The 26,653-nt window shown below is 36.7% G+C and overlaps 1 protein-coding gene across 1 annotated transcript; it reads right to left on the reverse strand.

The window, feature by feature from the left end:
- Nucleotides 1-333: 333 nt before the first annotated feature.
- On the reverse strand, nucleotides 334-20,882 carry LOC110774259 (putative disease resistance protein RGA4). The gene is made up of 2 exons (XM_088244602.1): nucleotides 19,144-20,882; nucleotides 334-898 (listed from the first exon to the last, which is right to left on the reverse strand). The coding sequence occupies exons 1-2, from the start codon at nucleotides 20,880-20,882 to the stop codon at nucleotides 334-336; spliced, it is 2,304 nt and encodes a 767-aa protein (XP_088100728.1).
- Between the last annotated feature and the right edge of the window lie 5,771 nt (nucleotides 20,883-26,653).

Genomic DNA, 26,653 nt, shown 5'->3' on the forward strand with positions numbered 1-26,653 from the left:
TAAGTGCAGATTGTTCCTCTTTATTTGCCATATCTGCTGACTCCACTTTCTCAGGTACACTTTTCAATTCCTTCTCTGTATCAGCTTATGCTCCTACTTTTACAATAGTGTCCTCATTATTTTTTAAGCTGCCACTGTCTTAACATTGTTTTTAGGAAGGGACCCGACTTCACCTTTTTAAGTGTCTGTTTGATTTATCAACACAGCTCCATCTCTCTTACTTTCCATATCACCCCCCCTTCTATTTTTCTGATCACTCAGAATGTTAGGCTTGGTAGATGGCGCATCAGCAGCTACTGCTTGTGCTGTCTCCCAAGCTACATGGTGCAATGCTCATTGAATTTTGTCTTCTTCCGCTTTCCGGCAGCGAGCAGCCTCCTCAAATTTCTCAGCCAATGAATTCTCCTTCATTGATTGTGAATTTACTCCCCCCTTCACCACCCCCTTTTTAGACTTTAGTTTGTTTGCCAAAGATGCATTGTCAACTAAATCATCCTCAATTGTAATTGAACCACCAGTACCATGTTCCTTATGTTTAAAATAATTCCCATGTGGCCCACCGCTAGACCCCCTATCCCCACCCACTCCTGGACAATCTCCTTCTTTATTCCCAAAAGATCGTTGACTATTCCTCTCTTCCTCCTGCTTCCTTGGACTAATAGTTCTCCCCCTCCCCACCTCAAACTTCGAATGTAACCAGGAACCATAAGGCTTTTCTTTTGCTTCCTTCTCTATGGCACTCACAAATTTGCACTCCTTGACTACATGGCCAATCCTCCCACAAACATAACAAAAATCAGGTAGTCGTTCATATTTGAACTCAATCACTGCCTCTAAAGAGTGGTCAAATCGCAGCTTCATCACTCTGCGAAGAGGTTTGGTCACATCCAACCGAACCCTAATAATGAAAATACCTACCCAAACATTCACCGTCTGCTTCTTCCATCACATCAATGCATTGACCTAACCTATTTCCAATCTAGCACCCTGTCATAGCAGTCATTCTATTTAACGGAAGATTGTGCGCTTGAACCCAAAAATTAGCATTCTGAAGAACCATTCTGTTCGGTGCTCTATTACCATCTGGTGTTTCTAGTAAGACCAGGTTTTTATCAAAATTCCAAGGTCCCCCTCGTATCACCATCTCCTTATCACGCATAGTTGTGAACGTGAATAAGAAAAGATTATCTTGCAGGTCCTTCACACCCACCTCTCGCATTGTACCCCTGGCCCTCAACATGGTTTGTTTGAAAGCCTCATGGTTGAAACCTTGATCAGTAAGTATTGTCCCTACCAAACAGAGATGGAGCCGCTCGTTCATCGTTGTCGTATCATCTGGTTCGATTTGAAGGCCATCTTGTTATTCATTTGTTAACGACAACACCTTATGAAAAGAACAAACCACTTCCTCAACATTTTCCTTCGCAGCCATAAAATCCATGTTATCCATCATGTTATCCATCATAGATAACCAGTTTCAAAAACCAACCCAAACGGCAAACAAGTAGCCGCCAAGAAAACCTAGAAGAAAACTAGGAGAAAAAACACTAAGCCTAGGCAGGGAGTAGACTCTCACTGAAAAGTCGGGGATACTATTTTACTGTGGTTTAGGCGCATGTTTACTAACTTGGAACATATAAATGCTATAAACACCATGTGGTGTGGGGAACATATACATTTTACTTCAATTTTTTCACCATTACAGAATTTTATATTACTTTGAGAAAGAGAGAGTTTATGTTAGTTTAAGATGTAGAGTCGACATGCCCAAGATCTAAGATAATGCAAAAAAATTAATTATATTATGTTCTTGGAGAAATGGGAGCATAAATAACATTATAATGTTATACAAAGTTATTATTTATCAGGGCCTTCTCATCAAGTATGCCAAAATTTGAAATGTTGATTGTAGGGCTGCAGCAATGAAATCTTTTGATTTATTTTGCTTTTAAACCAAGCTGTACTTGGAGGACCAAAAAGTGAAATTGACCCTTATTTTTAATTTTTAATTTTGGTTGTGACACAGTTTATAAATTAAATTTATAGTGTAGAATCACAAAAATTGTTGTGCCAGCGGAAATATAATTAAGCCAACACTTTTAAATTAAATTTAAAAGGAATTTTTTTTGTGCAGGAATACCATTAAATTGTTGTGCTCTGCGTTACGGGGTGAATGGGAGGCACAAAGAAATACTATCAAAGAAGATTGTTTTAATTTTGGTGGTCTAAAAGTTAAATAAGAACAAATTGATCACCAATGATACAACCCAAACCAAACAAAAGAGTAAAATTTAATAATTAGTGCCAACTTGATTGTATTCCTGTTTTCACATGTAAAGCCATAATGCCACCAAAACTTTTGATGTACCTGAGGAGACACATCATAACAATAAATAAATAAACAAATAAAGATTATCATAATATTAAGATGTTATGTATGAATGAAATCATCACATTGCATGTATACAATACTGGAATTAGCAAGCGATACAAAGAACAGATATTTAGTTATATACCCATTCTTAGCACTAATATTATAAATAAACTCTACACCATTTAATTTCTATAAACAAACCCAAAAAAAAACCCAAAAAATTATAGCTAGCCCTATTAAATTTAATTTTGATTACTAAATTACTTTGATGCCCTATTCAGTGTTTTGGGCTTTTTTTTATGAAGTTCTGGGGTTGAGTTTGTTTTAAGAAATCAATGACAATTTTGTAATTTAAAAGAAGTTAAACGCCTTTTTGTTATGTTGTAAATGGGCTTTAAGTGTGTTTTTGAAGTTCATTTGATATAGGGTTTTTTTTATAATTTGGGCTCCTATATTGGGTATAATAGTGAATCTCTCTACAAAGAACGTAAACGAAGTCGTTGTGCACACCACACCACGCATGTCCACAACTATTATTTACAAAGATGATTCTTTTGTTTTTGGTCGTCCACCCCACAACTTGAATAAAATCAAATCAAATTAATCCAAGCATGACACAATCCAAACTAAATAAAACACAACCCAGTAAGTACCTAGACACAAGAAAACAAACAAATAGAGGAAAAGAAAGAAATATTGAGACAGTTGAAGAAAGAAACTAGGAATAATATTAGTAAAGAACAAATACACGAGAGGACCCACCTTGTTCGCATATATTATATATCAAGAAATCAATAGACCAATTCAAAGGAAACATGTGGCACATGAGAAATCTTGGGCCAATCTTCTCCAATGTTGCGCTGGCATCTTCTCTCCAATTCAGGACAATCATCAATCACAAGTTCTCTTAAGGAGGTAAGAGAATGCATCCCTTCTGGCAGAGACGACAATTTCTGACATGAACCAATGACGAACTTTGTGAGTGATGTGAAACTTGCCAACCACTCAGGTAATGCCTCCAAATTCTCACCACTACTACAAAAAAGGCAAAAGACGACGGGAATTCACCGTCGTGAATTTGGTTTTCAAACCGTCGTAAAATCGATCGACGTCTTTTGCAAAGTAAAACCACGACGCGAAATCACCGTCGTTGTTATAACAAACAACGTCATTAACAACCAAACAACCGACGTCTGTATACTGAAAAATGAACCAAAAAATTGTCCTGGAGAAGAATAGACGACCTATTTTATACAACCTCCGTCGTGTAAAAGAATACAATACGTCTTTAAATAAATAAAATATGACGTTATTAAATCATATGACGTCCAATGTATTTATATAACCGTCGTGCAATAGTAATGCCACTTCGTTTTTTACATTAATATTGACGTGGAAATAGCGGTTAGGGTAAATCACCGTCGTTGTTATAACAAATAACGTCATTTACAAAAAAAAACCGACGTCTGTACACTGAAAAATGAACCAAAAAATTGTCATGGAGAAGAATAGACGACTTATTTTATACAACATTCGTCGTGTAAAAGAAAACACTACGTCTTTAAATAAATAAAATATGACGTTATTAAATCATACGACGTCGAATATATTTATATAACCGTCGTGAAATAGTATTGTTACTTCACTTTTTATTGACGTGGAAATAGCGGTTAGGGTAAATCACCGTCGTTGTTATAACAAATAACGTCATTTACAAAAAAAAACCGACGTCTGTACACTGAAAAATGAACCAAAAAATTGTCATGGAGAAGAATAGACGACTTATTTTATACAACATTCGTCGTGTAAAAGAAAACACTACGTCTTTAAATAAATAAAATATGACGTTATTAAATCATACGACGTCGAATCTATTTATATAACCGTCGTGAAATAGTATTGTTACTTCACTTTTTCCATTAATATTGACGTGGAAATAGCGGTTAAGGTAAATCACCGTCGTTGTTATAATAAACAACGTCATTTACAAAAACAACCGACGTCTGTATACTGAAAAATGAACAAAAAAATTTTCATTTAGAAGAATAGACGACCTATTTTATACAAACGCAGTCGTGTGTATGTATATACTACGTCTTTAAATAAATAAAATACGACGTTATTAATATTTACTACGTCTTATATATTTACATAACCGACGTGGAAAATATGTTAGGCTCATGACTTACGACATATTTATTTCTATAAACGACGTAGTATGTGATATACAACGTCGTGATCATGTAAAAGACAGCCGTGTTTCTCTATTTATACGTCGTCTTTAGTAAAATAATAGTCGTCTAATCCATCCAAGACGTCGGTATTATTGTACTGAAGTCATGTTATTTGTAATTACATGTCGGCTCTTTATCCTTCTCCGACGTGATATCGTTAATAACTGTTTCACAATAACGTCGTCTTTTTTCACTTTTAGTTCGCTTTTAGACGTCGGTTAATTCAATGCCGTCGTTGAATGCTCCAAAACGTCATTTTTGATTGACAATTTTATGGCAACAGACGTCTGTTTTTCACAGTTTTATAAGGACCGTCGTTTTATAATACTGAACTAGTATTTTATGTACTGATTGTTTTGTGTCCAAAACCTGCATAATGAAAGTGAAGAAAACACATTACAATTTATTGCAAAATTAATGTCATACAGTAGTGCTGTTTAGGGCATAAATAATTTCATAAATTACAAGAGCATCATTCAATCCATATATCTTCACACCCATCTCGAATATTTTGACTCCCAAACTCACCCACTAGTTCATCAAATGTGTCAACATTTGGCATCCCTCTAGTAAATGGCTCACACTCAATTCTCACATCACCTAAGACATCATCACCAATAACATCATCATTATATTCTCTATTAGGCGCTGATAACACTACCGACCAACCATGATGCATCGGGTCGTCAACAAAAAATACTTGTTTGACTTGAGAAGCCAAAACAAATTGGTCATTCCTATGTCCAATTTTACTCAAATCTACAAGGGTAAATCCAAGTTCGTCGACTACAAGGCCGGAAGTACTATCTATCCAATCGCACCTAAAGACTGGGATTGTAAACTTTTGGTAGTCAAGGTCCCAAATTTCTTGAATGACACCATAAAAACCCATATTTGAGAGAATTGGGTTTTTATCCTTGGCACTAGCAACTTGCATGGTATGTGCAAGTAAATAAACTCCACTATTTTGAACTGTCCGCACATCATCTTGTGCCTTGATGTTAAATTTAACACCTTTAATAAGATAGCTCCTATATAATGGCACTGCCATGTTTGGACCAGCTGCTAGCCACCTTAAATTTTCTGATACCCCATGATTGCCTCCCTCATCAAGTTCACTTTGAACCTGCAAATTAATCATATCTTAATTCAATCTAACATAGAAAGAAGAAAATTAAAAGTCCAATATGTTATTGAATAACATATACCTTGAAGTGTAGCCATTGAATGAAAGTGCTATTGTGCTTATCTTGCAGCCACTTTGTTCTCTTTCTAAATTTTGGATAAGCGGCCTTGATGTGGATCATATGTTCCCTACATGACACGAAAAATTCAAGCATTACGGTCCCAAACATATAAGATAAACATAAGGAATAATTTAAAATGGAAACTTAAGGAATAAAACTCATACTCGATATAAGGTAGAACTTCCTCCGTATTCTCCAAGACATATAGATGTGCTTGGTTCAACAGGTCCCGATCAACTAAGCTCACTGTGCAACCTGATAATGGCTTTGAAACTCCTATCTTCTGACTTGATGGCACTCCAATTGTACTAATATCAGATAAATGTTCAGTGCAATATTCTACAGCTTCTTCAGCTATATAACGCTCCGCAATGCAACCTTCGGGATGAGTACGGTTCTGAACATACCCCTTTAGAACTTTCATATATCTTTCGAACGGATACATCCATCTAAAATAAACTGGCCCACATAGACGAACTTCTCTAACAAGATGTACTACTAGATGAACCATGATATCGAAGAATGAAGGTGGAAAGTATTTTTCAAGCAAACACAAAGTAACTACTACATCTTCTTCCAACTTATCTAGCTTGGAAACATCAACCATCTTTGCACATATAGCATTGAAGAAGAAGCACAAACGAGTTATTGCATACCTTGCAGGCTTCTCCAAAACAGAACGAATTGCCACAGGGAGCAATTGCTGCATTAAGGTATGACAATCATGTAAAGATACAAGATTTTTTATATTTGAAGAATAACCTTCAGGGACCTTCATACCATAGAAAGAATTGCAAACCGCTCTCTTCTCTGCTCTTGACAAATTCCAAGGCCCTGGAGGCAAACAAGTACTTCTTTCTCCATACTCGGGTTGCAAATCAGTTTTGACCCCCATGTTCAATAAATCTAACCGAGCAGCAATCCCATCTTTATTTTTTCCAGGGATCTCCAGCAATGTACCAATGATACTATCACAAACATTCTTCTCAATGTGCATAACATCGAGGACATGCCTCACTGGAAGGTATTTCCAATACTCAAGATCAAAGAATTTTGACTTCTTCTTCCAACAAATTCTGTCACCATCATTTTCACCTCCACCTCCCCCTTTTTTCGATCCCCATATGTAATTAATATCTTCAACCATATGCAGCACTTCTTCTCCCCTTAATGGCTCCAAAGGCGTGCCATATTCAGGTTTCCCATTAAAAGCTGCACGTTGCCTTCTATATGGATGATTAATTGGTAACCATTTTCTATGCCCAATGTAACAAATTTTGTGGCCATTTTTCAACCTATGACTAGGTGTATCATCGCCGCATATTGGACAAGCTTTATATCCTTTAACAACACAACCAGATAAGTTTCCATAGGCGGGAAAATCATTAATGGTCCACAGTAATGCAGCTCTGAGTGTAAAATATTCTCCTATGTGTGCATCATACACTCCTCTAATCCCATCCCACAAAGATTTTAAATCATCAATCAAAGGCTCCAAGTAGACGTCTATATCATTTCCGGGTTGTTTAGGACCGGAAATCAATAAAGTCAACATCATGAACTTTCGTTTCATGCACAGCCATGGTGGGAGATTATATGTAACTAAGATAACTGGCCAGCAACTATATCTGCTACTTAGAGAACTGTGGGGATTGAATCCATCAGATGAAAGAGCCAATCTCAAGTTTCTCGGCTCATTACCAAACTCGGGCCATTTATCATCAACAAGTTTCCAAGACGGGGAATCCGCCGGATGAGACATCTGACCGTCAATTGATTTTCTAGCAGCATGCCAAGTCAAATTCTTAGCTGTCTCATGTGATTGAAACATCCTTTTAAACCTTGGAATTGGAGGAAAATACCACAACACCTTCGCTGCCACACCCTCTTTCAAGAATCCATCTTTGGTTTCCTTCCACCTTGAGATACCACAAGTAGGACAATTAGTTGAATCTTCATACTCCTTCCTATACAAGATGCAATCATTGGGGCATGCGTGGATTTTCTCATAACTCAGCCCCAATGCACACAAAGTCTTTTTTGCCTCATACAAAGAGGCCGGTATTGTATTTCCTTCTGGAAGCAACTCGCCCTGAAGTATCAATAATTCTGTAAAACATACATCACTCATCCCATGTTTTGCCTTCAAATTATACAACTTCACTAATGCCGATAACTTGGTGTACTTTCTACAACCAGGGTACAATGGTTGATCTCCATCCCCAATCACATTAGCAAACTCATAAGGATCGGATCCAAAATCACCAAAATCATTATCATCCATCTCTATTTCTTCAGACACAAAACTGTACCTACTATGGTCATCATCTTCTTCAACATTTCTACTAGCATTACTAGTTGCAATTGGTTCCCAAGGTTCTCCATGAAATGTCCAATTTTTATAGCTTTGGTCAACTCCATTAAAGTATAAGTGATCCCTTATAATTCCAACCCCAAACAATTTCAAATTTGCACATTTAACACATGGACAACGGATATGCGTTGTAGTTAGAAGATTTTCTACAGAAAATTGCAAAAATGCTTCCACCCCTAACTCATATGCCTTCGATCTTCTATCCGAGTGCATCCATGACTTATCCATCTCCGACACTATATCCTATTATCTATAATAAGGTGAAAAGACAAGCAATGACTATCACTTATAGCAGATTATATAAGGTTTTAATAGCAAATAATAGAGTAAACAGACGACGGTTTTTAAACAACAACAGACGTATTACACATATATAGACGACGGTTTTGAAAAGAAACGTCGTCTAATGCTAGCAAGAAACGACGCCAGCGAACTTGAACCACGACGGTAGTTAAAAACTGCGTCGTGGTATATATTTACAAACGACGGTTTGTTAAAAAAAACCGTCGTCGTATGCATAAAAAGATATCGAAATCCCAGTTTATTTTCAAGAACCCAAAATATATTTAAAACACAACATATATAAGGTGAAAAGACAAGCAATGACTATCACTATAGCAGATTATATAAGGTTTTAATAGCAAATAATATAGTAAACAGACGACGGTTTTTTAACAACAACAGACGTTTTACACATATATAGACGACGGGTTTTAAAAAAACGTCGTCTAATGCTAGCAAGAAACAGACGCCCGCGAACTTGAACCACGACGGTAGTTAAAACAAGCGTCGTGGTATATTTTTATAGACGACGGTTTGTTAAAACAAGCGTCGTCGTATGCATAAAAAAGATTTCGAAATCCCAGTTTATTTTCAAGAACCCAGAATATATTCAGAACACAACATATACATTAATACTAAGCACGAAACCAACATATACTAAGCATGAAAACATTAAATCCATTCCCGATTCATAATAACAGAGAGTATTAAAAGATCCGACAACATTAAACCCTAAACCCGATTCATGAAAACAATAAACATTAAATCCATTAACCCATACCGTCGACAACATTAAAACATCACAAAACCCTTTACCACAGAACTGAATATCATTCAATGAATTTACAAGCATGAGATTAGGGTTTGCACTTACAGGTAGGCAGAGCTCACAGCTTATGACCAACTTGGATTCGACGGAGTTGTAAACTTGGCCAACTTGGATTCGACGGAGAGACCAACTTTGAATTAGAGTTGAAGTGAGAGAGCGGAGCGAAATGTTTTAGGACACAGAAATTTTGGCAACTTGTATAAGAGTTAGAGCGAAATCTGAAAATTTTAGGTCGAGGTGAAATTTTTAGAAAGCGCGCTTTTTTAAAAACATCGACGGAAACAAAAACACAATCGTCGTTAAAAGTTCAACCTAAACATGACGCTTATTTTAAAAATGGCGTCATTGTAAATATACTTACGACGCAAAACCAAAATACCGTCGTTAAACCCTAATAGACAAATATAACCTAAACCCTAAACCCTAATAAATAAAACAACAATTATATATATATATTTTTTTAAAAAAAATAATTTCTCCAAAGGGATTAGGGTTTTATGTCCTAAAATATCTCGTCCATAAAACCCTAAACCCTAATCCCTTTTCTAAATTTATATAAACCCTAAACCATGAAAGTATAAGTGATGTTGTGACTCATGAAAACATTTCTCTTTTTGGTTTTAATTTTAAATTTGTATAACTCAAACTTAATTTTTTAAAGCTTAAGGGGGAAGAAAATATCTCAATGACTTCATAGGAGTTGACGTTGCATTTTTTGGATTTATTTTCAATTTATTATAATTATTTTGAATTAAATAGAATAAAATATTATTAATAAAACCCACAAACCACGTCGGCGTTAATAAATTAACGACGTTTTAAATTATAATAAACGACGTAATTTTTAAACAAACGTCGTTTAAAGTTAAAACCATGGCCATTTTTACACAGAAAACGACGTACAAACCATTTTCCACAACCTAAACGTGTATATGTAATTAATACACGTTGGTATATTACAAAAAACGACGTGTTAAATAATATACCATGACGCGAGAGATTAATTTATCGACTTATTATTTTGGAGCATACTACGACGGTACCTACAACACTACTGTCGTGTTTATTTACCACGTCCTAAGTTCAAATTACCGTCGTATTTTTTCAATTTATACGTCTGCCTTCTCTGTAAACCGCCGTCTTATTTTTATAGCTTTTTAAAATTAATTAATTTTTCTTTTATTTTGGTAATATCTTTCTTAACACAAAACAAAATTTAATTCTCAATCCTCAACAACATTTTCATCTTAAAAGGCAAATCTCTTCGTGTTAAATATTGATCAATATTTACACAATATATGTACACAAATTTGGAAAATACATCGTGGTTTCTTTTCTGCCTTCACCCTCAGCTTGTTCAACTGTTTCTTCCTCTCATATGCAAGCTGGGCCCTCTCCTTCCTCTTGTTCTCAAGCTCCTGCACAGCCACAGATGAATATCTAATAATTTTAGAAAATCAAAATCAACAAAGTGTGAAAAGCTCACTCCTCGATTCCTGGTTACATTGTAGTCCCCTTTTCCACAGTGATCAACTTCAATCCTCCTGTGTAGCAGGGGGGAACCAGCCTTAGATCCTGTTGTGGGTTGTGCGTCTGCAAACCCATGCAGGTTCTAAAGCTGGTTCCACCCTTGCTACACAGGAGGATGTAGCAAACCCATGCTTGGTCTTGTGAGGAATCATTCTGCAAACCCATTTGCTTTCAGAAAGACAATTTCTTGTGAGGAATCATTCTGCAACCCTAATTGAAAACTGAGAGTTAAAAAACGCGTGAAAAAATCATATTTAAACAAATTATATAAGTACAACGTCGGTTCTAATATACATAGCGACGTCATATTTTAATAATCAACGTCCGTTTAGATAAACAAGCGCCGTCATAACTACATGGGAAATCCAAAAGTCACTTGGCGAGTATTAAAAAGAGAACGACGTCGTTTTCAGAACCCCAAAGTAACCACGTCGGTTTATTAAAATACAGTCGTTCGGCAGTTGTGATAACTACGTCAGTTATGAATTATTTACCGTCGTTATAAATTTATAATACGACGGTTTGTAAACCCTTTTACGTCGCTTGGTAAAAACTATGACGTTGTTATGTGTGTACAACGTCATTTTAAAGAAACCAAGGTTTAGAAATGCGCTCTTCGTAAATCATCGACGGAAAACAATAAAACCGTCGTTAAATATGACATCTATACCCTAAACCCTAAACCCTAAACCCTAAACCCTAAACCATAAAATATAAACCATAAATTATATATATATTTTTAAATAATTATAGAAAAGGATTTATGGTTTTAGGGCCTAATATATATTAACCATAAACCCTAAACCCCAAAAATAAACCTTCATCCCCCTAAACCCTAAACCCTAGACCCTAAACTCTAAACCCTAAACCATTAAAGTATAAGTGATGTTGTGACTCGTGAAAACATTTTTCTTTTTGGTGGTAATTTTAAATTTGTATAACTCAAACTTAATTTTTTAAAGCTTAAGGGGGAAGAAAATATCTCAATGACTTCATAGGAGTTGACGTTGCATTTTTTGGATTTATTTTCAATTTATTATGAATATTTGAATGAAATGGAATAAAATATTATGAATAAAACCCACAAACCACGTCGGCGTTAATAAATTAACGACGTTTTAAATTATTATAAACGACTTAATTTTAAAACAAAACGTCGTTTAAATTCTAAACCATGACCATTTTTGCACATAAAACGACGTACAAAATATTTTCCACGACCACAACTCTTAACTTCTCGCCGTCTAATATCAAAAAAACAACGTCGTCTATAGAACCAAGAGCGTCGTTTGAAAAACCTCTTACGTCGCTTTTTTAAAAACTGTGACGTTGTTATGTGTATACAATGTCTTTTTGAACAAACTACGGTTTTTCACAACATGAAAACCTCAACAAATTTACAGGGACGTTGATTTCAACAAAAACTTGGGAATTCTAACCAATTTTGTACAAAAACTTGTCTAATTCTAACAAAATTTGTACATTTTATAAAAATGTTTAAGTATGCTAAAATTCCTCTACTCCATATGAACACACACAAACTCTGCCCATTCTTTCCTAACTTCTTCAATGGCAGCTTGGGGGTATGGCGCTTGATCCTTTCCTTTGGCAAACTGCAGTCCATAAACAAAGATTAATCTCACAGACGACGCTATTATTCATTCACCGACATAGTATATATATTCAACGACGGTATTTTTAATTTACCGTCGTTGATAATATAAAAACCCACATAAAAATAAATCTGAAAATTGTCTTCTTACCATCTTCTCAAATTCCAGGGAAGTATCCTTTATGATGTCTCTCATAAAGCGCATGACATAATACCCGCATTCTACACTGCTTGGTTGCTTTGGAGTGCCGGGCAGAGTTTTCCAGAGAGGTGTTTTACGGCCTACTCTGCCTATGTGTGTATTATACATTTTTAGAGCAGAGTTCACAATGTTTTTCCCGTCCTCATCCACAAACCGATTTCCAGGCAGTGGATCCAGAAAATATACGGTTTCCTTCTTTGCTCTTACAATGATCAAGACCCAATGACGGCTGCACAAAATAAATATAAAGGTTAAATAGTGTTATATGCAGAGCATCATACAAACAAAATCCTGTTTTTTGTTTTGGAGACTAACCCTGGATTGTAAGGCATCAGGAATATCTGTTCACCATCTGTTTTTTGAAGACGATTGGCTACGAGACGTGATCTTTCAGTTAATGAACCAGCGTCAGCACTAACTAGAGCAGGGTCTATAAAGCCAACCATATTCACCATATTTGCAGCTTTCAGATGATCAAACAGGCACCTAAATATATGAATTGAAACCATGAGTGTTTTTTTTTTTAAACAAAAGGAGAGTGTCAAATGAATATTTGATAAGGACAAACCTCATATATATTGCAACGACAGTAGCCCCAATTTCTTCCATGCCAGCAAATTGGGTAATATCTTCATGCAAGACGAAGGTGTTACGATCTATGCCAAACACCTCCTTCTCAATCATAAAGCTCATAGCCTTCTCCTGAGGCTTTAGTGTCGATTCAACATAACTACAAAGGGATTGTAAAGAAGATGGCAACTCCAGCTTTGTATAATCTGGTACTTCAGTACTCTGTTTAAACAAATAAAGCAACATAAGTGACGTGGTAAATAAATAACAACAACGGTTTAAATAACAAAACGTCGTCTTAAAATGAGTTACACGACGGTAACAAAATACCGTCGTAATGAATACTTTATTACGTCGTTTAAATAAAACCGACGTCTAATTCAAATGCAAAATTCATAATTAATGAATTTACCTTTTCAATTTTCTTTTCTCCAACACTGGATTGCTGTTTTAATAAATAAAGAGATATATATATATAAGAAAGATTGTACAATAATTTAAACATTCAATTAAAACAAACGACGGTTGAAAGAAAATATAGACGTCTGAAACTTGAAAAAGAAATGAAAAAGGCAAAGTTAAGAGAATTTACCTTTTCATCTTTCTTTTCTTCAATCTTTTCACGATCCCCAGATTTCTGTTATAAGAAATAAACTCAATATATATAAGACATAGTACAAAAAGGGCAAAAAAAAAAAAAGTAAAACAATTAAATTAAACCGTCGTGGTAATAATAACAAACGACGGTATTTAATAATTACAGACGTGTATATTTAATCACACGACGGTAAATAATAAACGTCGTGGTATTTCATATACTACGACGGTATCTAAGCTTGTACAACAATTTAAACATTCAATTAAATAATTGCAGACGTGTAACATTCATTAAACGTCGTGGTAATTCCTTTATTGAAAAAAAAAATTGAAAAAAGCAAAGTTATGAGAATTTACCTGTTCAACTATCTCAAGTATCTTTCCTTCTACTCTCTTTTCAACTTCCCCTGATTTCTGTTATAAGAAATAAAGAAATATATAAATGACATTGTAGAAAAATTAAAACAAATAAATAAACCGTCGTGGTAAACATTAACAGACGACGGTAAATATAAACAGAGAAACAGAAAATTCAAAGTTCAAAGACGTTACCATTTCCTCCTGCTGTTCCCCATTCTTGGCAGTATCCTCCTCATATTGTAGGGCTCTAACATCAAGTGCCCCAGAACAGCTTGCTTTGTCAGACATTGGATTTTTGGGACTTTGCCCTTGGATTTGGGACAATGTATTCAGTTTCAGCAGGCTTGGATCAAAATTGGGGATGATTTTTGAAAGCTGACTCAGCAAATTTTCCCTCTCAGCTTCTACCAATTGCTTCGTCCTAGCCTCCATCTTTAAACTCTCTTCCCTTGATCTAGCCTCCATTTTCAAAGTCTCTTCTTGAAGGACAAGTCTTACACTTTCCTTCAATTGATCAGCAAACCTAACCTTCTGTTGTCTAGGTAAGTTGAAGTATTGCTTAGGGGAAACCCCAGCCCCTACACCTCTAACTCTTCCTGGATGCTCGGGACCCAAAGCCATTGTCAAAACATCATTGGATCCTGACAGAGAAATTGTGCCTTCAGAGACTTGCTTTTGCAAATCATCCTAACAAAAAGACATAATAAAAAGTCAGAATAAGGAAACAAACGACGGTTATTTATAAAAAATAGACGTAATATAATATTTCACACGACTCAATAACATAACAATCGACGTAATATAATATTTAAGACGACGCTAACTAAATACCGACGTTATTAATATATTAACACGACGTCAATAATAATACACCGACGTCTTATGTTATAATTACAAAAAACAGAGCATGGATTCCAGATTCAGACCTTTAACGTCGCCTTTTAAAATATTTCGACGTAGGAAAACTTTTCACACGACGGAAAAATATAACAGCAGACGTAATAAAATTTTTAAAACAGAGTGAGTAGGCTTACAATTAATTTTGCTTTCTCTGCAGTCTTTGGATCCGGGATGTTACCATGTTTGTCTTCTCTTGCTTTTTTCCATAAGGTAGATCGATCAATATCTACCCCAGGCATGATTTCCTTCAAGTCCTCCTTAAAACCAACATATCCTTTTCGAGACAATCGATGATTGTACTCGAGTTTCTCCCTCCTCTGTGATTGTTCTTCATGCACAGCCTCAAATTCTTTAGATAACCTTGAAGCTACAAAGGCATCCCATTGAGCTTTCTCTATGAATTTGTATGTTTCAGGGGGCTGCCTTAATCTATCCTGCTCCTTGATGAATGGAAGGATATGAAACCTCGTTAGTGTGGACTTGAAATCTTTCCATTTCTTGGCGGCAGAAGATAGCACCATTTGCTTGCCCCCTTTACCAACCACAAAAGCCATGTCAACGGCTTCCCAAATCTGCTCTTTTATATCCTTGGATATTTGAACCCATTTCTTGTCCACAAGTGGGACTCTGGAGCGTGCCAACACACCAATGTAGGACTGCATCTCATTATGTGCACGGCCATAAGGTTTCCCTTCTTCATTGTACTCAACAACAGGCTTGATTTTCTGAATTTTTCTCTGCACAACACGGGGCATTGTGCTCATACCCCGACCTGACTTTGCCTCCTCAGAAATAGTTGTCGTGCTGGCTGGTTCTGTCTCAGAAGATGAAACAAGCTTCATCTTCTTCGAGGCCTTGGTTTGAGGATTTACAACTCTAAGCTCCTTCTTCGAGGATTCATTTTTTTTCAAACCAGACTCCTTACTTTGGGATTGAGAAACCATGGTTACAGACAAATTAAACCTGCAAGTGAAAATATATCAGTGAAATTAAGAAAAACTACGACGATTATTTATAAACTACGACGTATTATAATATTTCAAACGACGTAAGAACAAAACAAACGACGTAATAATAATTTTACACGACGGTAATTAATCACCAACGTGATAAAATATTACAACGACGTCAATAATAAACAACCGACGTCTTATGATATAATAAAAACAGAGTATTAAATATTACAACGACGTTAATAATAAACATTCGCCGTGGTATTGAAAATAAAACGACGTAAATATTAATATACCGTCGTCTATACCACAAAAACAAATTAGGAACAACGTAAAATATTTTCAGCAGAAAAATAATTAAAAAGATTTTCGAAACAAAAACCATTGTTCAGAGAAATCAAACATGCGATGAAAGCTTGGAAACTTAAAATGATATCCTTAAAAATCAAAAACAAAAAAAGGATATCATTTTAAAAAACAACGACGAACACTTTCACACGACGCTAGGGTGACTGACGAACCGTCGTGGTCTATAAATCTAACCACGTAAATAATAAGCCACCGTCGTCTTATTTAGTTGAAGTAAAAGAACCAGAGTAGTGTTCAAACTTGGAAACTTTTCGTCTTTGTCTGCAAATTTTATCAAACTTGGAAAGAAAAAATGTAAAAAGATTTAAAAAAAAGAAAATGATATGCGCATGCAAAACAGGAACAAAAATCCTTCCAGAAATGCTTACCCTTTGCTTGCGATGAAAGCTTTCTTCTGGAGTTTGGTGTTTCAGTTCAGAGATGAAGACGAAGAGGAGATAAGCTTGAAAGTTTGAAACAGTTCTTGGAGAATGAAAAATGAGAAAAGCTTGAAAGTTTTTCTCGGGTTTGGAACCAATGCAAGTATGGGTCAGGAAGGCGAAAAGTTTAAAATAATAAAAAAAAAACCTTTTCATAACAACGACGCTATTAATAGTATGCGCCCTAGTATGATACATTATACGGCGCTATTGTTAACACTGCCCTATAATATTACTTTCAACGACGGTATGTTTTAATGAAACGACGTTTTGAAATCGAATTACACGACGCATGTTTCTTCAAAAAAGATGAATCGTCATTTTCCAATTTACCAAACGACCTTATATTCAATAATAACGACGTTAAAAATTAATACCACGTCGTTTTAATTACTCATACCGACGTGTAATTTTTTTAATTACACAATAAATTAATTTTCCAAAAAATTACAACGTCGTTTTTATATAGCGTCGTTGTTAAATAATTTATACGACCTTATTTTAAATTTAAAGGACGTGTATGTTATATATAAACATCTATATTTTAAAACACCGACGTGGTATATAAGATTTGTTTATAAATAATGGGTTTTCTGTCTTTCTGTCGTCTTCATTTTTCAATTAGGGTTTCAACTTTTTCTCAATTCTCTGGAGGCACATCACCTCTCTGTCTCATCTCGCTTTCATTTTTCAGTTTGGATGTTGATGTGTGGGCGCGTTTGTGTATCTGAAAGACACAAACACGCACACATCATCTAAATATTGTCTTTCTGCACAGAAGGAGAACAAGGTCTGCATCAGCCCTCTTTCTCAGCTCCTCCATGATGGGGTTCTCTGGGTTGATCTCCATGGTCTTCTTGCTCGACATGTACCCAGCCGCTCTGTTATCCCTCAAGGCCTGAGCCTTCATGATTCTTTCCATGTTGGCAGTCCAGCACGGTCAGACGGTCAGACACCACAACCTTCTCCACTCTGTCACCCAAAACATCCTTCACAACCTTGCAGAGTCCCTCAAACTTCTCCTTCAACTCTTCCTTCTTCTTTGCCTCGTCTTCACTCTCATCAAGCTTGAGACCTTCCTTGGCGGCTGAGACAAGCTTCTTGCCCTCAAACTCCTTGTGAGAGTAATTGGCACATCATCCACTTCTAAAACATTGCCTTTGTTCATTCTGGTTCGATTATGATGAGGAACAGAGTTCATTCTGGTAATGATAGACGAATAATTGCATAAAATTTGTACGTCGTTAATTTAACAAACCGTCGTGGTTAGTACAATTATGCAACAGTAGAGTTATGGATACCGTCGTAGTATATTATAATTAAAAAGTCGATAAATTTATATTTACAGTCGTGGTAACTTAATTTAAAGCGGCGATTTTTTTTGTAATTAACCGTCGTAGATTCCTTTGAATTTATGCGTCGCTGACTAAGAAAATTGGGTCGTGTTTATTAATTAATTAACACGGCGTCTTATTTTTATATCGTCGTCTTTACTTTCTACGGCGGTGATTTCATAGATGCAGTCGTTGTTTTTAGGTTCAGATTTTAACTCTGAAAATACCTTTGTAATAAGACGACGCTTTTTTAATTTGGTGCGTCGTGGTTTCAAAATATCTATACGTGTGCCGTTTTTTAGGTGTTTAAAGTATGTTTCTACGACGGGTTTCTATTACCGTCGTCTTTTAAAAAACAACGACGGTTTTTTGATCTACCGTCGTTGTTTACTGGTCGTCTTTTGCCCTTTTTGTAGTAGTGCACACATGCCAATATGCAAGAATTGAAGGGTGTTAGCCGCTTCTTGAAACCATTCAGGCAATGCCACCATCTGTGGTAAATTTATAATACACAATTTTTGGAGCCTCAGTGGAGTTCCTTGATAGTTTACATTCCCCAAATCCAATTGTTCGCATTTCTGCAGCACCAGAGTCCGTAAGGAAGCAAGATAGCTCATTTCAGGCGGCAAAGAGGTTAAATTACTACACTCGATAATACAAAGAAATTGAAGTGATTTCAAGCATCCCACCCCATTCTCTGTAAAACTTATTTGTTTTGTGGTTAATGTATATGATGTGAGGCTAATCAATTTGCTTATATCTCTAGGAAACTCTTCAAGATTCTCACATCCATTAAGATATAGAGTTTGCAAGCTATGCAGTCTGCAAATTGCATTGGGGAGTTTCGTTATTGCTTCATTAGAACTCAAGTTCAAATATCTCAAATGTTTCAAGGAACCAATGGAACTTGGCAACAGTTGTAATGAACATCTATTTAACCCAACCACTCGCAAATACTTGAATCTTGAAAAGCAAGCGCACATGAAGGATTCATCAATCTTTGTTTCCTGTGCTATTATAGTCCGCACTTTGTTCAACTTTTGCGAGGTTGTTGAAACATTTTGGCCAGCTTCCAAAAATGTCAAATGTCTAACATTTTCAGATATGTCTTTGGTGTTTGCAGACTTCACTGTAAAACACTCCCCTTGTGCAACAGATTGTACAAGATCATGGATAAGATCATGCATATCAAATATGTAGAACATATGATAATCAATAACGTTTTGAAAGAAGGATCTCGCCCATAAATCCTTAAAATATAGCTCCCCAATGTCTTCCAACTCCATATTCCCTTGAACACGAGACTGATCAAGGATTCCATGTGCCATCCAATATCTGATCAATGCATAACTATTAAACTCAATCCTATCCTTTTGAAGATGGTAACAGTAAGCAAGACATTGTCTCAAATGAGGAGGCAATCGGGTATCACTCAATCTCAAAGCAGGTAAAATGTAACCAGCATCTTCTTGTTTCAATTCCCATATCTCAGAATCTCTCACCAATTTCCATTCGCGCTCATCGGTTTTTGAGTATAGTTGACTCCCTAAAGTTTTCACTGCCAATGGAACCCCTCCGCACTTTCTGACAATATCCTTTCCCATTTCAAAGAGGTTAGGATAGTCTTTATCACGTCCCTCTTTAAAAGCACATTCTACAAACAAAGAAAAACAATCCTCGGAAGAAAGAAATTCTAAATTAATGTTTGTTGGAATGGTACCCATCATCTCAGCAACCGAGGTATTTCTTGTCGTCACTAAAATCTTACTTCCTGACTTGGCTCCCTCTATCAATAAATCTCTCAACTCACTCCATTTAATAGGATCCTCATTCCAAACATCATCCAAAACAAGCAAAAATTTCTTATCCTTTAAAGCATGACGTAGCCTTCCTTGCAACTGATCCAGACTCAATTTATCACTCATCTCAGTATCTGATGCAGAACTAAGAATCATCTTTATCAATCTAGTAATTTCAAAGTCCACCGAAACAGACACCCACATCCTCTTTTCGAAATGCCCAACGACCCTTTCATCATCGTACACCAACTTGGCAAGCGTGGTCTTCCCTAAACCTCCAATCCCCACTATAGGAATAACAGAGACATTCCCATTCCCACTTTGGTCAACCTCACCTTGTTCCATCAAGAGATTTATAATTTGTTTCTTCTCAGACTCTCTACCAATAACCTTTGAAGCACGAACGAAGGAGTGGGTCACATTCACTCTTTCATGATGATCACCACCACCTCCATGATGATCAATACTAGTGAGAGAATCAAATATAGCCTTATTGGACTTGAGCTCATCTAACCTCTCTCTAATCTCCTTCATTTGATGACCTACTCTCAAACGGAATGCGATTGGATTAGAACCAGAAAAGAAACGGCGTACCTTTCCAGTTGTGCCATGACATGTTTCCACCACTTCCCTCCGCAAAGCTTCGCACTCAAACTCATCCAACAAGTCCTCAGCATCGAGAAATACATCTTTAAGCTGTCTTAGCCAACTGCGTATCTGCTGGTTATGAGCTTGCTTCTGTTCGGCATCCAAGAGAACATCTTTGATGGTGGACATTGTGCGTTCAAGCTTTTGCAGATCAGCTTTAACGCCCCATGCCAAGCAGATCTGCTCAGAAGCAATGGACCCGAGCTTTTCAATGAGTTTGGTTGCCAATGGAAAGGCAAGATCAGCCATGGTTCTGTTGAGGAGGTGAATACAAGGGAATTGGGATATATTGTTTTTAAACGGAGTATATGACTTTTAATTAACTGAAACAAAAATATGTCTTCATATAGAAAGGCAACATGAGGGGAAGACAAAATAAAAGTATAAGATACCAAAGTCTCAATTACAGGACAACATGTCACCCAAAGACGTTGCAGTCCAGATTCCATGAAGCGTAAAGAATTAGGGGCAAGTCTTTTAGTTCACTGTGGAAGTCTCAAACTTGCTAGCTAGCTAGTGAAATGAATCCAAAATTTCCAAAATTTTATTCAGAATTAACATATCCATCCAAAATTTCCAAAATCAAGACCAGCATTGAGGGGCATACATGCAAAAAAGAAGAGCTAGAATTATTATTATTTTCATCTCAAAATCAAGTAAAATTACAATCAGAACGATTAATTGATATTCTTGTTTTAGTAAAGTACTGGCGAATTCGGGGATATATACTATTGTTCTTTGCTTGATCTTTAAAGTAAAAATAGGGGAAGTAAAGTGACGCATGCAGCATCTATTAGTCAAATTTAGTCTAACCTAAGCAATGCCTTCCTTTGTTGCTTAGGTTTTGTTTTTGGTCGAAATCCTTGGTTGTTAGGTTAGGTTAGAATGTAAAGAAGAGTCCCCACTTATCATATCAATTTTGTAATATCCAACCGACGGAGAGAGGTGAGGGAGAGAGACGGGCGACTAATGAAGTACAAGTAGTCATGGCCAATTCAAGTATATATTCCTTTGCTTGCTCAATACTTATAACCAAGTCCTTCATGTAGTTGATCACACTAAGTAAGTTCCAAACCATAAAGAACCCAAAAACAGAGAGAGTAAAGCGGGCCACTCAGCATCTATTCTTTGATGTCTAACTTAAGCAATGCCTTTCTTTGTTTACCATTAGAGGCATATAATATCGGTTTCTAAGAGAACCTTGGTGAAACACATGGCCTTATCTGGATAATTTCACAAATGTCAGTCTTTATAGGCACTTACAGATATAGCATAAACTCACTTGAATATGCCCAAATTATATTATATATATACTAAACGGCAATCCGACTAAACACTGTTCTTAAGTACAGTGCAATTACGAGAATGCCCCTCATTTAACTGTTGTTGCATGTTTTGTTTTCTCTTCAGCACAGTGAATTGCCGAAAATGCCCTCCACTAAACCTTTTCTCCTCTTCCCTTTTTGCCCCTCCCCATTCGCATCTCCTCCCTTGCGAACGTTTCGTTCGCTCAGAGATTTCCAGTCCATTTCGAACCAGCTGGTTGGGCTGGTTGGGGGCAGCCATGGAAGATCAGAGTTCACTGTTCTGCATGCGTGGGGGGCCGTCGATTTTCGTTTGGGGAGGCGCGCTGCCAATCCAGCCGCCCTTTTGGTCTTTATCTCATCGGTTTTCCTCTCAGATGAGGATACTCTCCTCTGCTCCCTCTCAACCCTCCATCGCTCTCTCTCTGCAACCTCTGCACTGTCATTTTCTCACTCTTCTTCCTCTCCTCTGTTCGAAGGGTGCGATTACAACCACTGGTCATTGTCATGGATTTCCCGAAAGACAACCTGCCTCCGGCTGAGGAGATGGTCAGAACTTATGAGGAAACCTGTGCTAAAGGCTTGAACATCAGGTCACACTCCTTTCCTGGCCCTTTTCTCTCTCACTGTCTCTCTCTCTCTCTCTCTCTCTCTCTCTCTCTCTCTCTCTATATATATATATATATATATATATATATATATGTGTGTGTGTGTGTGTGCGCGCGTGTGCATATGTTTATGATGTATGTTTTTTCTGTGGTAATTTGTTTGGTGGCTAAGAAAATTTGGGGGAAAGGGAAGATTTTGAGTTGAAGTGTTAATTGAGTTGTGGATCCTTGTACACTCGAAATTAGATAGCAGCCTACTTTGCAATCAAAAAACTAGATGAATTAGCATGCCTGAGTTAGGTTAGTTGACTAATGCTGTCTACCAGCTCCTTTGCATCCGAATACGATCCCCTCCTCGTACATTAGAGTAATTTAGAAGATCATCGTGTAAATAAAAAATAGAAAAAAAGAAAAGAAAAGAAAAAGCGGATGTATTAAAAATTGCCACTTTAAAAGCCAAGCTGATAAAGCAATTCGCATACTCTCTATTTAAGAAAGAAACCCCTTAATTTGAACCGTCACAATCTTATTCAGGAATAGTCTCAATCCATCAGTTCCATTTCCATTCCCCTTTAAAAGAATGAAAGTTTCCTCTAGTAAAGTACAAGTGATGCAGAAATTCAAGTATATATTATTATTCTTTGTTTGGTTTTGGTTTTTTAATTTATTTTTATTACTTTAATTTCCCTTTATTGCTTACAAACGTACATTATATGTGTATATATATATATATTATAGTCCCCTTCTATTGGGGGATCTTTCAAATAATTTTATTTGAGGGACACCCTTTAGGGTCCCCTAAGATTTTTTTTTTCAATGATCCAAACCATCTATTTTTTAAGTCTACATTCATAGATCATCCTTACAAAAAATTAGACAAATCGGAAACCGTTTCAATATCCAATTGTGTCTTACAAAATCAATGAACACGTTGCTTCAAGAAAGTACTAAATTTTCAATAATTCAATTGAGTGGTCAAATGATATCAGATTCAAATGATTTTTTGTAGAGATGATCTTTGAATGAGTATATACAAAATAGATGGTTTGAATCAGTGAAATATAATACGGAATGGGCTGTACAAGGGTGTCCCTCAAATAAGTTATTTGAGGGATCCCTCAATTGAAGCTCCCTGTGTGTGTGTGTGTGTGTGTGTATAATACAAGAGATAATCCAAATTACAAGTGGGTTTCTTATATGATAACGAACAAGGAAAAACCAGAGAAAAATTGAGAAGAAAATAGTTCTCTTTCTATTTTAGTCTCTTTGAGAATTACAATGTGAGCTAGCACTGTAATTATATGAAGACTAGAGCTAAACTGACTAACCAATCGGCTAATAGATTTATAACTATGAGCTGGCATTACTTAAGCTCTAACCCACTAACAAACTCACTAACTGATCTTACTTAGAGCATTTTTAAAGGAGATTTCAAATACAAAATGTCAAATTTAAATTTGATGGCTTATGTGGCAATTTGACATACTATCAAAGTCCTCACTCCACCCGATAAATTAAACTTTTATTCTATACGGTCAATAAGAATGGAGAATTAGCTTTTTTTCTAAAAATGGAAAAATGGGCCAAAGTGGTTTCAAACCTTAACAAACATTTAACGCAAACAGGTCTGGGTGTATTAAAATAATAATAAAACTGATTTGATGCCTGCTTTTCTGATGGGACCAGCCTCGAATTCCTCGGAATTTGTGACGAACCCTGTAGTTTTTCCTACATCAAACTGATGCCGGGCCCACTTACTAACAACATCCTCTTCTCCGAAAACAAAGGAAAAGAGGCTTGAGACTTTCTACTGAAATTTCAACAAAGTCTCCCTTGAAAAACGAACTTTTCCCAAAATTTCAATTGGACTTTTCCCAGAATTTCAACCTATCAAAATGCAGTAATAACAACAAACCCAACCGGCAGCACGCACAATACAAAAGCACACAGTTTACAGAATAGGCATTCGGCCTTATATCCAACCCTATATGGGCAACAACAGAGCAATTATAAGGAAATTCAGTTTACAACCGGAAACAAACGTTCAACGGAAAACAAAACAAAACAAATAGAAATTTTCCCTGTAACATCCCACATCGACCAACGGAGAGGGGGTGATACGCCTTATATGTACATGCCCACCTCCATCTAGCACAAGGCATTTTGGGAGCTCACTGGCTTCGGAGTCATAGGAACTACGAAGTTAAGCGAGTTAGGGCTAGAGCAATCCCAGGATGGGTGACCCACTGGGAAGTTGCTCGTAAGTTCCCAGAAGCAAAACCGTGAGGAGGGGGCCCAAAGCGGATAATATCGTGCTACGGCGGAGCACATCCCGGGATGTGACAATTTGGTATTAGAGCCCCTCTGCCGTGTGGTGCGAGTGTGCTGATCGGTTCATAATTGTATATCATTTTGTACCCTTCTAGCTTATGATTTGGTTATGTTTTTGAGTTAAACTTGTGCTTTTAATCCTTTTTGTGTTTATCTTTCAGTTAATTGACATTTAGGTAACAATGATGACTTTGGATAGGAAATGATGCAATCCATGCATGTTAAGGCTTGATTTGGGTGAATGGAAGAAGGGCTTAAAGACAAACACATTTTGGCTACAACTCCTTTCCAGCCCAATTTCGTAGGTCAGCTTCTTGGCCTTGGATCAGCATGCTATGGGGCTTGGATGAGGTGAAGATCTTCATGAAACTTGTTCCAATGGGTGTCTAGTACAACATATCCATATTTCAGCCCAATTGGACATTTGTGGAGTGCTCAGCCCGCCCAACACTCAACCTTGCTCAGCAGGATTTGCAGCTGCCAGCTTGGAGCCTTGTCTCCTCCTTTTAGCCATGTGCCTCACCCTAGCTATAACTGACTTTGCACCCAACATAATGAGTGAAGTTGGGAGGCATTCCAGCTATGAAAATCTAAAGGAGCAAGTTGGTACATGCTGGAGCTATTATAGAGAAAGCATGTGCATGCATGGGAAGCAAAGAGAAAGGAGAGAGAGAAGGATGAGGAATGATGAGAGGCATTTTGCTTCAGCCTTTGAACATGGGAATTGAATTGGCAGATCACTTTGGAGCTGGAAATCAGGTTTTAATTGAAAGAGGAAGCATGTGCATGCATGTGAATCAAAAAGGAAAGAAAAGATGAAATGAAGTCAATTCCAGTCTCTGTTCGGCTGCCAACTTGCAAGGGCCAAAACGCACACTTCTACTGGTCTGATGGAAATACTTTCTTCATAGAGGTTGTTCCAATGGGTGTCTAGTATAACATATCCAAATTTGAGCCCCATTGGATACGTTTTGAAACCTCTGGCCTTCCTACACCAAGACTGGTTCAGAAAACTCGTTTTTCAGCAACCAAAAGGCAACCACATGGGTTGGCAGCAAAAGGCAATCACATGGGTTGGCAGCAAAGGGCAGCCACATCTGACCACCTTTGAACCCATGTGATGAAAGCTTGAGGTGCAGCAAAAGATGAAGGATGGTGTGGGAGTTCATCATGATGTTCCTCCCTCTTAGCCCTATAAATAGAGAAGCCTTCAAGCTTCAAAACACATCCCAAGGGGGGGAGCTCTCAAACACTTCTCTAGAGCTCCCTTCCCTTCTCTCCCTCAAATTCTCTTAGTTTCCTTTCAAGTTGTCAATTGTTGTAACAAAATGTTTTTACTAAATTTTCCTTCAAGTTTTCTTAGTTCCACTTTACTTTTATTTGTAATGTACATTCTTTCTTAAGTATTCAAGTTTAATTAGTTTCCAAGTTTCAATTATGGTTTTTGTTCTTATTCATTATGCTTATAAGTTAATATGCTAGTTTGAATGATTGATCACCATTTAGGCTTGCATGTTAGCTATCTTGGTTTGAATTAAGAGTAGACACCATGCTTTAATTCGAATTGAACTATGAATAGGAAGAGTATGTATGGACATTCGACAACAGGGATTAGATACATACTTGGTTGTTTAAATTGTTCTTCTATGCTTAATGGGTTCCTAATGCTTAATTTTAGGTTAGACAACAAATGATCAAATTAGGGAATTAGGAACACAAGGTTATGACCAAACACCATGGCTTAATCATACTTTAGCTAGAATCAATCCGTTAATCT

The sequence above is a fragment of the Prunus avium genome, chromosome 7 (genome assembly GCF_965620075.1).
Source record: "Prunus avium chromosome 7, drPruAviu1.hap1.1, whole genome shotgun sequence".
In the NCBI taxonomy this organism is placed as follows: Eukaryota; Viridiplantae; Streptophyta; class Magnoliopsida; order Rosales; family Rosaceae; genus Prunus; species Prunus avium.

Excerpts from the sequence above, each read along its gene's own strand:
- LOC110774259 (XM_088244602.1), bottom strand. The coding sequence starts at position 20,882 with ATGGCTGATCTTGCCTTTCCATTGGCAACCAAACTCATTGAAAAGCTC. Across the intron at positions 899-19,143 it reads GCTTGCTTTTCAAGATTCAA|GGTTCGGTTGGATGTGACCA; the intron begins GTATTTGCGAGT and ends TTTCATTATTAG.